Genomic DNA, 13,615 nt, shown 5'->3' with positions numbered 1-13,615 from the left:
AAATAGCACACTATCAACATCTTGGAAACAGTTTCACTAGTCCCAATTTATGACGATTATAAAGCTTCGGCAGATGTTCGTACACCTTCCATTTCCTTGCTGTAAGCGGCTAAGTAAACACCTTAGTAACTTTAAAAGTTAGCCATGTCCAAGAGCCAGTGTAAGCACTTCTGCACCACTTAAACTGCCTGATGGAGCAAAGTCTTCAGTGTATGAAGTGGCCCTAAAGCCCCACTTTGGTTGCTTGGAGGGGCTGTAGTGTGGGAGAATTGCATTGCAGCCAATGCCCTGGCCACATGTTGACATGGGTAGATTTCTTCTTCCCAGCTCTGTCCACTGCATTTCATACACAGGAAGCTGGTTTATGTGGGCTTTATGGGGTGAAGTGAGTTGTCATCAATACAGAGTATCAGTGATGGCAGAAGCACGAGGGACTGTGTGACTTGGGGGAGTGGTATAGGATACGAGCCACTGAAAATCCTGCAGGTAAGTGGCAAATTCTGCAGAATTTGCCAATCTCCCCTTTCCTTCCCACCACGACTCCATCAAAAAAATTTTGAAGAAAAAAATCAGCCATACTTTTTAAAATAAATTCACTCATGAGCAAAGAGTAATAAGTTTCCTGATTTATTCAATATTTTAAAATTAAATTAAATTTCTACTTCACTCGTCTTTAAATAATAATAATCTTCCTCAACTCCCGGATTCACTAGACTGACTAGATCCTCAGACTCACTAGATTTCATACTCCCTCCCATCTCCTCTTTACTGGCCAGCACAGAGTGGGAATCAATCAAAGATTTGACTGAACGTATAATTACTTGAACCTTTAAAAACTGCAACTTAATTCTTGAGGATAAGGTCCATCATCCCAGCTGTCAAGGTAAAACAGGAAGAAGGTGGTGCATGGGATCCAAACTATTAAAAAAGCTTAACAGATCAAAATGAACATCAGAACATTTCATTCTCCGGAGCAGTGGTTCTCAACCGGCTGCGAGAAGGTTTCAGGGGGTCCGCCAAGCAGGGCCAGCATTAGACTCGCTGGGGCCAAGGGCAGAAAGCCAAAGCCCCACCTCATTGGGCTGAAGCCCAGTTCCCTGAGCCCCACCACATGGGGATGAAGCCAAAGCCTGAACAATGTAGCTTCGCGGGGGGTCCTGTGACATGGGGCTCCAGGCAGTTGCCCTGCTTGCTACCCCATAATGCCGGCCCTGGCTTTTATATGCAGAAAACCAGTTATTGTGGCACAGATGGGCCATGAAGTTTTTATAGCATGTTGGGGCGGGGAGCGGCTCAGAAAGGAAAAGGGTGAGAACCCCTGCTCTGGAGAACAAAGAAATATCAGTGAGTGAGAGACAAGGTGGGTGAGATAATATCTTGTATTGGACAAACTTCTGTTGGTGAGATTGGCAAGCTTTTGAGCTTACACAGAGCTCTTCTTTAGGTCTTCTTCACCAAGAGAAGTTGGTCCAATAAAAGATATTACCTCACCTACCTTGGTTCCAGGCTATTAGAGAGACAACACGGCTACTGCTAAGTAAGTGGGCAGCCATATGTTGTGCTAGCTGAAGTCTCAAAGTGATCTTTATGTATAAGCCCCTAGAGTATATGGCAATAATTCATCTTGGCATTGGTTTGGTTTTATAATTTTATTGAACACAAAAGTCTCTTGAGGGCAGGAAAGCCTCTGGCTAGCAAAGAAAGAATCATACTTCCCACCCAAGGTTCTCTTGGTTTGTCCACAGTGCGATATTTGAAAGATGGATTGTTTCCACAAAACTTTTCATTTCATCTGCAGGCGTGAGTAGAACTGACCAACATGTTTTCAGTGAGTGGTATTTTTGCTGAAATATGTGTTTTTAGGGACCCCAAATCTATTCATGAATTTGGGTAAAATTTGACAAATAGTCAAAAGAGATAGGAAGGGAGATTTGTTTTAAGTCTAAATGTTTCATTTTGACCATTTAAAAATATGCCATTTCTACTTTTGTTTTGAAATGGCATTTCATTTTCAAATTTGACCAAATAAAAAAGAGGAGAAAAACACAGCAAAATGGCCAAATCAATACAAAAAAAGTGTGGGTGGCGGGGAGGGGGAGAGTTTTTAGTGAACCAAAATGTTTTGGTCAATTTGAAGTATTATTTTTTTATTCGACAAAATTTTTTTTTAAATTGTTTCAGATCTAATCGAATCAATTCCCCTCCCCCCCGCCGATTTTCCAGTTTGGCCCCCAGCTGGAAAATCCACAGTTTGCTCAGCTGAGCCATGAGTATTGTCACAGTTTACAGAGATCCCTTGTGCCAATTATCACTTTTACATTTCTTAATGACATGGATGTGCAGATCCTCAGGGAGAGAAGAGCTCTTTGGTGTGAACGCTCATTTCCTGCTGCTAACGCTGCTGAAAACAAAGTGCCTAATTAAAGGAACCTGCAGCTTCCATTATCTCCAGCTGATGTACAGCACCTATGAAAATCAGGACCTCGGTGCCTTAAGCTGGGCACCCAATAACTGACATGCCCCAAATTAGAGGCTGTTGGCTCTTCATGATTTCTGTGCCTTGTTGTGGCACAGGAGGACCCTGATATTTTTTGTTGAATCGAGCCCATGTGGCCACATTTTCATCAGGCTTCCTGAACCTCACCCACAGCTAGGGGTATTTGCATATGTAATTGTCCATATGGGTTTTTGCATATACAATTGTCCACTTTAAATGCACAACATTTACGATTCTTCTCCCTCTGAATATTTGATCCTGAGTGAACAATGATTTCATACATTTGATCTATATTTTGTGTCTCACGAATTAACTTTGGACTCTTTTGCTTTTAATAGGCTACTGGAAGCCGACTTGGCTTCACTAAGACTGCCTCTACCCTTCTGACCGCCATCATTATTGCTTTTGTATATGACTGGCGATTAACTTTGCTTATCCTGGCCTGCATTCCTTTCGTTATTGCTGCAAGTGCTATTCAACTGAGCTTTGTGGCTGGTCAGGCATCAAAAGATCAAAAAGCTTTGGAAGAGGCCGGACGAGTAAGATCTCCAATATAAACTAAATGGGTATAATGTTATATCGTTTTAAGGACAACATTGTCAGTGGTGATTTTCTACAGAAATTACTCTGAAAATATATTAAATAAAACAGTGATAAAGAGAGACATTCTATTATAGTGGGATGCTAGCTCCACTCTAGTTAAGGTTGAGGATGACTTTTCTTATTGCTTTAAAATCCACACAGTTACTCATATTGCCTTGAAATTCATTGGCGAAACAATTATGTTAACCCAAAGTTAAGGTTGCTTGGTGGCAGGTCGTCCCCTTGGAGAACCTTGAGTTGAGCAAACCTCAAACTTCTAAACATCAGGAATTGCAGAGTTAAAGTTGCCCAGGCAACCTTAACTCTGCCCTCTTTCAGTAATTCCCCAGTGCTCCCTGTTAACACACATACCTTTATTCTGCCAACCCCACACTTGCTGAAATGTTTAAGCTCTTCACTTTCTTCTACAGTCCATTCAATGTCACCCCCAGGATTCCATCTAACACTATGAAAGGACAAAAAAGGGTAGGGGAAGGTTGACCATGCTAGCTTCCCTCTAGCCTCTTTCAGCTATGCCTCACTGTGCATGTACTCTCACTGGCCCGTGGCACTATAAAGATTCAGAAGGTTCCAGATCGTGGCGCTCACTCTCACACTTAGCCAACTCCCCAGAAAGAATATCATACATGTACAATGTGAGAACCGCTTTACAGCCCCCGTGCCCTGATGGTACATCTCAGCTGGGAGGTGATTCCCAGGTCTCATAGACATACCCATGCTAGCTCTGCTTGAGCTAGTGCACTAAAAAGAGCAGTGTAGCCAGGACGGTGGCTTGGGCGAGCCTCACAAGTAGTATGTGCCCAGGGGGTCTGGGTGGGTTTGTACTCATGCAGGTAGCTCAAGCCACTATTCGTGCCACCCTAGCTATGCACAGTGGGTACATCTATGCGAGCTGGGACTCTCACCTCCCAGCTTAAGTGTAGGGCTACTGTTACATACAGGATACCATCTCAACGTACACTTTCACTTAGCCATCCTGAAAGCATTAGAATCCTTTCAAATTCCACCTCACAGCTGGCAATATCTTTGCAATTAAAGCCCCGTGCCCTGTTACTGACATAACCTACACAATTCCACATAGAACTGAGACATACTTCATCCTGAAGGTACACATGCACCTCCTGCCTTTCCACACACACACACAGATCTCCTCATATCTCAGTCACAGCTCTGTCAGACATCTCCAAGTCATCCATAGATCTCGCTAACACACCTACCAAGCAGAGCTAACTACTTCCTCCGCTCTTCAGTTCAGCTCCATCTGCCACTGAGCACACTCACTTTGCCTGGAGTGTGCATAGATAATAAATGCTTAGATTGCTCATATGCCAGCTCGCTACTGAAAATACCCTTTCTTATACAGCCCCTGTGCCCTGCTAATGATTCTGCACTGTACTGATGCACACAGGATCCTGAAGGTACATACCTAGCTCCTCCCTTTGTTCAGACATCGGAGGGTGGCAAACACAGAGTTCCTCCTGTCCTAAACTCTGCTCTGCTCTCTCACATACCTCAGCGTGATCCACACGTCCTCACATCACCAACACACTTACCAAGCAGGCCCAGCTACTGTCTCCACCATTTAGTGTAGGTACACCTAGCATCCTGATTGCAACTGGAGTATATGCAAATAATTCCCATCGGCTACTGCCAGCTGTAGGGAACAGATGGAACATGGGGTGGGCAGCCTTTTTTTTTTTTTTTCTTGTCCAGTAATATTGTTAGATGGAATCCTGTGGGTGACAGTGAATGGGCTGTAAAAGGACGTGAAGAGCTTGTACATGTCAGCAGCTGCAGGGTTGGCAGAGCAAAGGTGTGTGTTAACTGGGCACTGCGGAAAGAGGGCAGAGGCAAGCTTGCATGCACAACCTTATTTGTGCATCTCCTGGTTTTCAGTAGTTTGAATTTTGTTCCAAACAGCATTCTTCAGGGGTACGACATACCCACAAGCAACCTTAACTCTGCATTTAACGGCGTTCTTTGCCATGGAATTTCCAAGGTTATTTATTTTTTATTTTTTTAAATAGGAAAAGCTCTGGTGGCGTTAGGAGGTAGTGGCCATATAGACAGTTGTACATATAGTGTTCCACAATTAGCATTCTGAGCCAGCTGCACCCCCTGACACACACATTCATCAGCTGTGCCTCACCAGCCCTGCTTCAGCACACCTCCCCCGCCATACCTCTGACCCAGTCACTGCATTCCCCCATCCCCACTACCATACAGAGGCCTCCCTATTGCAAGCAGGGAACACTTCTCCCTGAAGTTTTCACTCCCTGTGTACTAACTTTTCTATTGCTGTCACTTCCTTCCTCCTCTAATCTGACTCACATGCAGTGCCTGGGGTGAAGGACAGCTGTGTTCCAGTGGCATAGTGTTCCTGGTCGTGTTTCAGAATGGCTAGAGGGTGGAGTTTGTAGCAGGCTGGTGGGAGAAATCACAGATAGGGTTTGTGTTCCAAAACACTGACAATTTTATGTTTGAGAGAAAAATCCTCTGACCCCTTTCCGATAGATGTGCCCCACCTTCAAGAACAGTGCAGGCCATGAACTCTCCAATTAATGTGAGTCCAGTAGGTTTCCTGTAGTGTTGGGGTGCACTGACAGAGCTGGGAGGTGCAATGGGTCAGGTGCACTGGTAGAGGTGGGGTATAGGAAGGTTGGGGTACACTGGAAGGGCTCGGGCTGCAGGAAAGTTGCGGTGCATGTGGGGTTGGGGTGCAAAGATGGCTATGGGATGCAGGGGGTTAGGATGTCAAGACCAAGCTGGAAGTTTGGGGTTCAGGAAGGTTGAGGTGCAGGATGGCTTGAGTTTATTGGCACAGGGGGTTGCGGTGCAGGGCTGGGGGTGCACTGGCAGAGCTGGGGGGTCACGTGCCTCCATCACCTGAACCTCCAACCTCTTACCTCCCCTACCACCTATTCCTAGTTACCCCAATCCCCCCTCCCAGCAGGGTTGCTAATTTTGGTTGAACCTATTCCTGGAGGTTTCATTGAATGACACAATCTTTAAAGATTAATCTTTAATACCTGAAAAACAATGAGGAGTCTGGTGGCTCTGTGGATTCAGACTAACACGGCTACTCCTCTGATACTTTAGTTCCAGGAAACTCCAGGACAATCCTGAAGGTTTGGCAAGTGGCAACCCTCATTCCAAGAAAGTTTACACATCCAATTTTCCACCCAAACGGTTTGATTGCATTTCTCCCAAAATGAAATTATCACATACGACTCTCACAGCAATGTCCAGCCACTCAGTTGAAAATTCCTTTTGTCTTAGGTGGGGGGTTGTAATTAACTTATCTTTAGCAATGTTAATTGAAGGGTGAGGTCACAGCCATCCAGTGGTCTGTGATTCATCTTCCAGTCCTTAGGCCTTGGCTACACTCGGGACTTCCTAGCTCTGCCGCGGCAGCGCTGTGAAGCGCGAGTGTAGTCGCGCGCTCTCGCAGCGCTGTATGTACTCCACCTCTCCAAGGGGAATAGCTTGCAGTGCTGCGAGCGAGCGTGCAGCGCTGCAGGCTCTGATTACACTGGCGCTTTACAGCGCTGTACTCGCTGCGCTCGGGGGGGGGGGCATTTTCACACCCCTGAGCGCAGCAAGTTGCAGCGCTGTACAGCGCCAGTGTAGCCAAGGCCTTAGTCGACCTATGAACTCTAGATCTAGAGTTCTAGCTCTACGTATTTTTTTTTTAAACACCCACCACCTAGAAACTTTTTTTTAAAAATGGCTGTTTTAGGGCTTATATCTCCAGAACATCTGGCTCAACAGATGTCAAGTTTGGGTCACTAACCCTACCCTGCCGTCTCCTGAGCTGCACCACTATAAGTAGGTGAACCTTATGGGGGTGCAAAATACGTGCAGTGATCCAAATTTGGGGTCATTTGACTAAGGGGTTCATGAGATGTTGTTTCCCACCCAATAATCAGCTTTTCTAAAGGTTCCTTCAAGTAATGTTTTTTTGCCCACATCTAGAGATCAGACCATGGGTCTGATCCTGGCACAAGGGTTTCACTCACTTGAGGGTGACCCCCAGAGATTGCATGGCATCCACTAACACTTAGGGGGAAGCAAGATTCGGAACATTATTAGCAAAAGAGTTTGGCCATCCACTTAGGCTCTTGAGTAAAGGTCAAGCACTCCACAAGTTATATTGAGCACGTATGTAAAGCGAACCCCAAAGGATTTGCAGGTAGAATAGTGTCAAAACATCTGGATAGACTGAAGAGATGCACAGTAAGTGTTTGTTCCTGAACTCCCCCAGCTAGTGACAGTTCACGGCCCCCCTTTGCTGAAAATCTGGGAAAGCTTGGCTGGCATGTTGCTAAAATCTGTTACTATCAGGCTTTTATTTTGGAGGGGGGTGTAATGTCAACAAAGTATTTTTGTTTAAAAAAAATAGGTGTGCAAATGCTTGCTGGCAAGAGAGGAGGAGGTTGGAGGAGTTAGGGGGATAGGGTGAGAGGGGTTTGGGGCTGCACGGAGAAGAGGGGGGATTATGGGGAGGAAGATAAATGGGGACAGGTGGTAGAGGAGGTTGGGTTTGGGGAGTGGATACTGGGAAGCAGACATGAGGGTTCGTTGCAGAGGGTCTGGGGGGAATAGGGGCAGCTCCACATTCTCCCCTCTGTCCCTTTTGTGTGTGTGCTTGAATCTCGGGGACACCCTAGCTCTCTAGGGGAGTCTTAGCCTCTCTGTCCACCCCCTGCATGTGAGGTGGAAATTGGGGGGGGCTTGCCTCTCTGGGGGTGTCTGAGCCCTGCACCTGACCCCCCTCTGTTTGCCAGGCTCTGAAGCTGCCTTGCCCAGCCGTGGGGATCTATCTGCCTTCCAAGCCCCCTCGCATGTGAGCCAGGGTCTGCAGTAGGCATTGCTTTCTGGGGACATCTAAGCCCCTCTCCCTACCTCCTCACATGCATTGGAATCTGGGGTGCTTTGTCCCTCTAAGGGAGTCTGGCCCCCTCTCTCTACCTCTCCCCAGATGAGCTTGGATCAGGGAAGTCCGGGTGCTCTGAGCTGGAAGCTTAGAACAGGCATGCTCAGAGCATGCCCCAAGAACACACTGCTGAGAGAGCGGTGAGGAGCTGAGAATGGGCATGTCAGAAACTCTACAGTCCTCGGGAGGGGGAATGGGAAAATCCACTGGCATGAATGGAGCAGTTCATATGTCTCAGAGCTAGGTGACCAGGTGTCTTAATATTATAAGGACTGTCCCAATATTCGGGGCTTTGTCTTATATAGGTGCCTATTACTCCCCACCCCCGTCCCTATTTTTCACACTTGCTGTCTGGTCACCCTACTCAGAGCTAGATTCTGGCTGAATTCAGGCTGGGTGTTCACTTTCAGCTGAGAACATCTCATTGAGATGAATGGGCCACTTCACAGCTCTCTGAGACTATTATGATGCTGATGGATGTGTGGAGCACCTCTGCTCCATTGGCCTTCTCATTTTATACAGCATTACAACTGAGCACCAGCTCTGCTCTAGCTAAGGTGGGGAAGCCTTCCTGTTTTAAGGATGACTACTAAGTATGCTAAAATCTGTGTGTTTACACAGATTGTCTTGAAATTTGCTATGTGTCATGAAAGCGTAGGGTAGGGTGAGTGATCTAAAGATGGGGTCATTTGAGTATGGGGTTCCCCACAGCCTCCAGGGGGAAAAAAAGTTCACAGATTCTAGCAGCTTTGAAGTTGTAAGCCCACCCTGAGCAGAAATCTGAAAATGAAATGTAAACTTTTGTTTTAATTTGGAGAAATGGAATCTGAGCACAGCCGATAATTAAGAAGGCTCTCAAACTGTGTTTGAAAATTAATTACAAGGGGTGATTGCCGTGTAAGAGTAAGTGGGAAGAAGGGGCTGTTTTGGGTCTAGAGCAAGGGATGGGGGCATAGGTGCTGACTCTGTGGGTGGAAAAAAATTGGTGGATGCTTAGCACCCACTGGCAGCCAGTTTCCTCTCTTCCCCCCCAGCGCCTCCTGCCCACCTGTGGCCCCACTGATCAACTCCTTCCCCCTCCCTCCCAGCGCTTCCTGCCCACCACAATCTGTTGTTCCGCGGTGTGCAGGAGGTGCTGGGGGGAAAGGGGAAGCAGTGGGGATGAGGTGTGCTCGGGGAAGGGGGATGAGGTGTGCTCGGGGAAGGGGGAGGAACTGAGCGGGAAGAAGCAAGGTGGGGAGAGGCGGGATGGGGGTGGGGCTTTGGGGGAAGGGGTGGAGTGGGGGCAGGGCCTGGAGCTGAGTGGGGGTTTGAGCACCCCTGGGGAAAGGAGGAAGCCGGCACATGAGGAGGGGGATAAATGAGGATGGGTGGTGGGGGGGGGGGGGAGAAGGGTTGGGGGCTCAAATAAGGGGGAGGGTGGGGATTGGGGGAGTGTGAGGGGAGAGGATGGGGAATGTGAGGGGTGGCAGAGGAAGTTGAGGATTTGGGGGTGGGCTGTCAGCCCTGAATTCTCCCCTTCTGTGTGTGCTTGGCTCTGGGGGAGCCCTGCTCCTCCATGTGAGCTGGGATCTAGGGACCCTGCTCTTCTTGGAGTGTCTGAGCCTCTCACCTTGCCCCCCAATGAACCCAGGATCAGGGGGCTAAAGATCATGCAAATTTAAACATCTGAAATCCAGAAAATGAAAAGTGAAGATACACGTCACCCCTGTGGGAGTGCTGGCCAAAGTGTGTGGGGGAAGGGCCTGCTTTGGAGGACTGGGTGGGCCTGGCACATGGCTGGGGAAGCCTGGAAGAAGCAGGAGCAGGAGTCCCCACTGGGGGTGGGTAGTAGGAGTGTGGGGCTCACCCAGCTCAATGTGCCGCTCAGGCTGCATAACAAAGGTAGCATGCAGCCCTCCAGTGAGCTGCTGCCTGGGATATGTGTACTCAGAGCAAGGAGCAACTTCTTACCTTTTAATGGCTTCTATAGTGCCAGCTAATGCTGCTGTACAACAAAATGGACAGGTGGGGGGAGGAGTACTTAGGAATCACACAGCAGCCATGTTGGCTTAGTAGAAAGACCACTGTGTGACCATAGGCAAATAATGTAATCGTTGTGCCTCAGTTTCCCTGAGAATGATAGTTAATCTCCTTTTTTTAAAAGAAAAACACTTGGAGAGCGAAAGATGAAAAGTGCTACAGATGTGCTAACTACGTAGTGGTAGGAGGAGACTCAAACATAAGAGAATACTTCATATCTGTCTTGTCTCCCGATTTAGATTTCAATGGAAGCGGTTGAAAATATAAGAACTGTGGCTTCATTAACTAGTGAAGATGCATTCTATGCGAGATATAATGCAAGTTTGAATGGTCCATACAGGTAGGATTTGCTCTCAAACAATTCTGTTTTTTAAAAGCAATGAATACATATTTTCTTAATTTAAAACAACTCAAGATTTATTCATATTACATTCATTTGCAGACTGAAAATATTAAACACATAACTTATTTGAAAAGATTTTGGCAGGGTAAAATGTATTTACTCAGTTTCTTTAAAATACGTTCTTAGGTGATATTGTGTGTGATGTAATATTTGTGTGAGAGAGCGAATGTAATGACCTCGTATAAAGTTTTTATTAACATGAAAATGGGATGTTTACTTGCTTCACAAGTACTGCAGCAGAATGAGTTTCATAGATCAAGTGGCAAAGACTTTATACTACATAACGTCACCATTTATTATGACTTGTACTACAAGTAAGGACTTGCAGGTCTTGAAATAAGGTGCATTTCTTTTTCCCCTTTGGCCTTTTCAGTCACACTCTACAAGCTAACCACTTCAGGGGCTAATTTCTAATATCCAAATATGTCAGACATTTTCCTAGTCTCCATTTTATTTAAATGAAATGATCTACCATCCATTTTGTTTCTTTCCCCTTAAATAGGTTTTAAGGAAAAGCAGGGATTGAAAATGATAGTCCTCTGCCAATGACAGTTTTATGATTCAATATTCTATAAACCATCAGTATGAGAAAAAAATCTATATTTCATTGGAGAAATGAGATTCTCAGCATTAGCACTTGTCTCTAGTCCTGGCAGGTCATTGTATCACAATATTATGATTTATAGAGAAACTATTTTGGGAAACATTTTAAAAATATATGAGCACTAGAGATGAGTGAAAATATGAATTTCCATCCTGTGGGAAATTCTAATATTTTAACCTCTGTTTTGCTCTGAAGTGGGACTGTCAGGGTTCCCTCCACACTCTGAACTTTAGGGTACAGACATGGGGACCCGCATGAAGATGCCTTAAACTTATTTCTAGCAGCTTAGGTTAAAAACTCCCCAAGGCACAAATTCTTTCTTATACCTTGGATTAAGTAACGCTGCCACCACCAAGTAATTTAAACAAACATTTAGGGTGGGCCACTTGGAGCCCTACCTTCCCCAAGTATCCCCCCAAGCCCCTACACCCCTTTTCCTGGGCAGGCTTGAGAATAATCTCCTCACCAGTTGGTACAGGTGAACACAGACCCAAACCCTTGGATCTTAAAACAATGACAAATCAATCAGGTTCTTAAAAGAAGAATTTTAATTAAAGAAAAGGTAAAGGAATCACCTCTGTAAAAACGGGATGGTAAGTACTTTACAGAATAACAAAAGACTCAAGAACATAGAGGATTTCCCCTCTAGGCAAAACCTTAAAGTTGCAAAACAGGGATAAACCTCCATCTAGACAAAACCTTAAAGTTACAAACCCAGGGATAAACCTCCCTCCTCCTACAAAGGAAATCACAAGCCAAAATAAAAGTAAGGTAACGCATTCCTTTGCTAGTACTTACTAATACTAATGGAGTTGGATTGCTTGCTTTCTTGATCTGTCAAGATCAAGCACACAGAACAGACAGACAAAGCCTTTCTCTCCCGCACCCCGCACCCCCAGATTTGAAAGTATCTTGTCCCCTTATTGGTCCTTTTGGTCAGGTGTCAGCTAGGTTACCTGAGCTTCTTAACCCTTTACAGGTAAAAGAGGAATTAACCCCTTACAGGGTAAAGAGGGATGTTATGCTACCCTTAGCTGTATGTTTATGACAGGGACAAAATGTGAAAATATATCAATTTTTTTCAGTAAAAGAAAAGTTTTTAAAATAACATTTCAATTTAGAAATGGAAAATCATTCCATTTTTGCATTTTTTCTCCAAACAAAATAGTTTTATATTGCTAAATAATTGAAATATTTAATTTTTCTTTTGTTTAACTGATCTGAAACTTTTTGTTTCTATCTAGTTCAATATCAAACTGCATTTCCCTGTTTTGGAACATTGTCTCTCTTATGGGCCAGGCTCCCTGGTTAGACTACATCTCCCATGATGCAGTGTTGTCTCCCCTCCTCGGAGTCACATGGCTATGGGTGCAAAGCAGAAATATTTCAATTCAGGTCAAACCAACCCAGAATAAAATATTTTGTTACTTTTTTCCCAATGGAAAATTTCAAATGTGCAGAAATTGCATTTTCTGTTGAGAAATCATTGTGTCAGAACTAGAACCAGTTTCTTTGTCACAGCAAGGTCTGCACATAATTAAGGTGATCCAGTTTTACCATCCTACACAACAACATTGGTCATCATTTAAAAGTCAGTACAGTAGGGTCTGAGTTGCTACTTTCCCCCCTCCTGTACTCAGAACAGGCAATATCTGCAGTGCTTCAGTTATGCTGTGTTGTAGACATTGACTTTTCTATGGTGACCACTACGTTTATCCAAATTGTCCAAAAATTCAAGCATTCAAAGATCATAAGAGACTTATCAACATTATCAATTTGCTTTGTGTCAGATTGCTTTGGCCATCCATAAACATTTATTCTGGAAACCTGCATTCAAGTGTTAAAATGTTTTGACTATTAAAGGTAATTTTATCATAAGGCCCTATCCAACAAACAGCTAGTTGGGATGACGGGATCTCATTTGCCATAAGTTCTCTCCAGAAGCACCTTCATGGAGCCCCTAGCATGCAGCTTTATTAATTATTATTATTTATTATTTGAGTGTGTGAGGTATAGGGTTTGCCACCCCTAATCCAAAGGGTTTGACCTTCTCCCGGCCAGTCTCTGGTCTTGGCATTTCATGAAAATTTTTTCTTTAACATAAATCTTTTCTTTTATCAGGGACTCTCTAACAAAAGCCCCCCTGTATGGACTTACCTATGGAATAGCCCAATGTGCAAACTACTTTCTTGAGGCAGCAATCTTCAGATTCGGGGCATGGCTCATTGCTAATTGTTATACAAACTTTGAAAATGTATTTATGTGAGTACACATCAGTCCAAAGGCCGTGATTTCAACACATGGTAATTGTGTATCACTCTAGTTACTGAGGCAATAGTGCAAGAGGTCCAACAGTTTAGAATCTAGTCAGGAGTTCAATTCAGGCAGAAGGATTATTTTTGGGAGAGGAAGCTTGAAACAGGTGTGTTGGCATGTATAGAGCCTGGCTCAGTTTATTTACTATGGGAGAAACTTTTACTGCTGACACTTCATTGCAGACAACGGGCTTTGTGAAATGCTTCTGCGTGGAGAAATTACATACCATTAGTC

The 13,615-nt window shown here is 44.9% G+C and overlaps 1 protein-coding gene across 1 annotated transcript in view; it reads left to right on the top strand.

Moving 5' to 3' along the window:
• LOC135873815 (ATP-dependent translocase ABCB1-like) overlaps positions 1 to 13,615 on the top strand; it is a 70,469-nt gene that overhangs the window by 44,080 nt on the left and 12,774 nt on the right. Inside the window, exons 21-23 of the mRNA XM_065398429.1 lie at positions 2,836 to 3,036; positions 10,298 to 10,398; positions 13,187 to 13,327. Coding sequence (XP_065254501.1) covers positions 2,836 to 3,036; positions 10,298 to 10,398; positions 13,187 to 13,327 — 443 coding nt within the window. The remainder of the gene's footprint in view (positions 1 to 2,835; positions 3,037 to 10,297; positions 10,399 to 13,186; positions 13,328 to 13,615) is intronic.

This window comes from Emys orbicularis, chromosome 2 (genome assembly GCF_028017835.1).
Source record: "Emys orbicularis isolate rEmyOrb1 chromosome 2, rEmyOrb1.hap1, whole genome shotgun sequence".
Classification (NCBI taxonomy): Eukaryota; Metazoa; Chordata; order Testudines; family Emydidae; genus Emys; species Emys orbicularis.
Note: the sequence above shows the minus strand (reverse complement) of the source record. Positions and strands in the feature narration are given on the sequence as shown.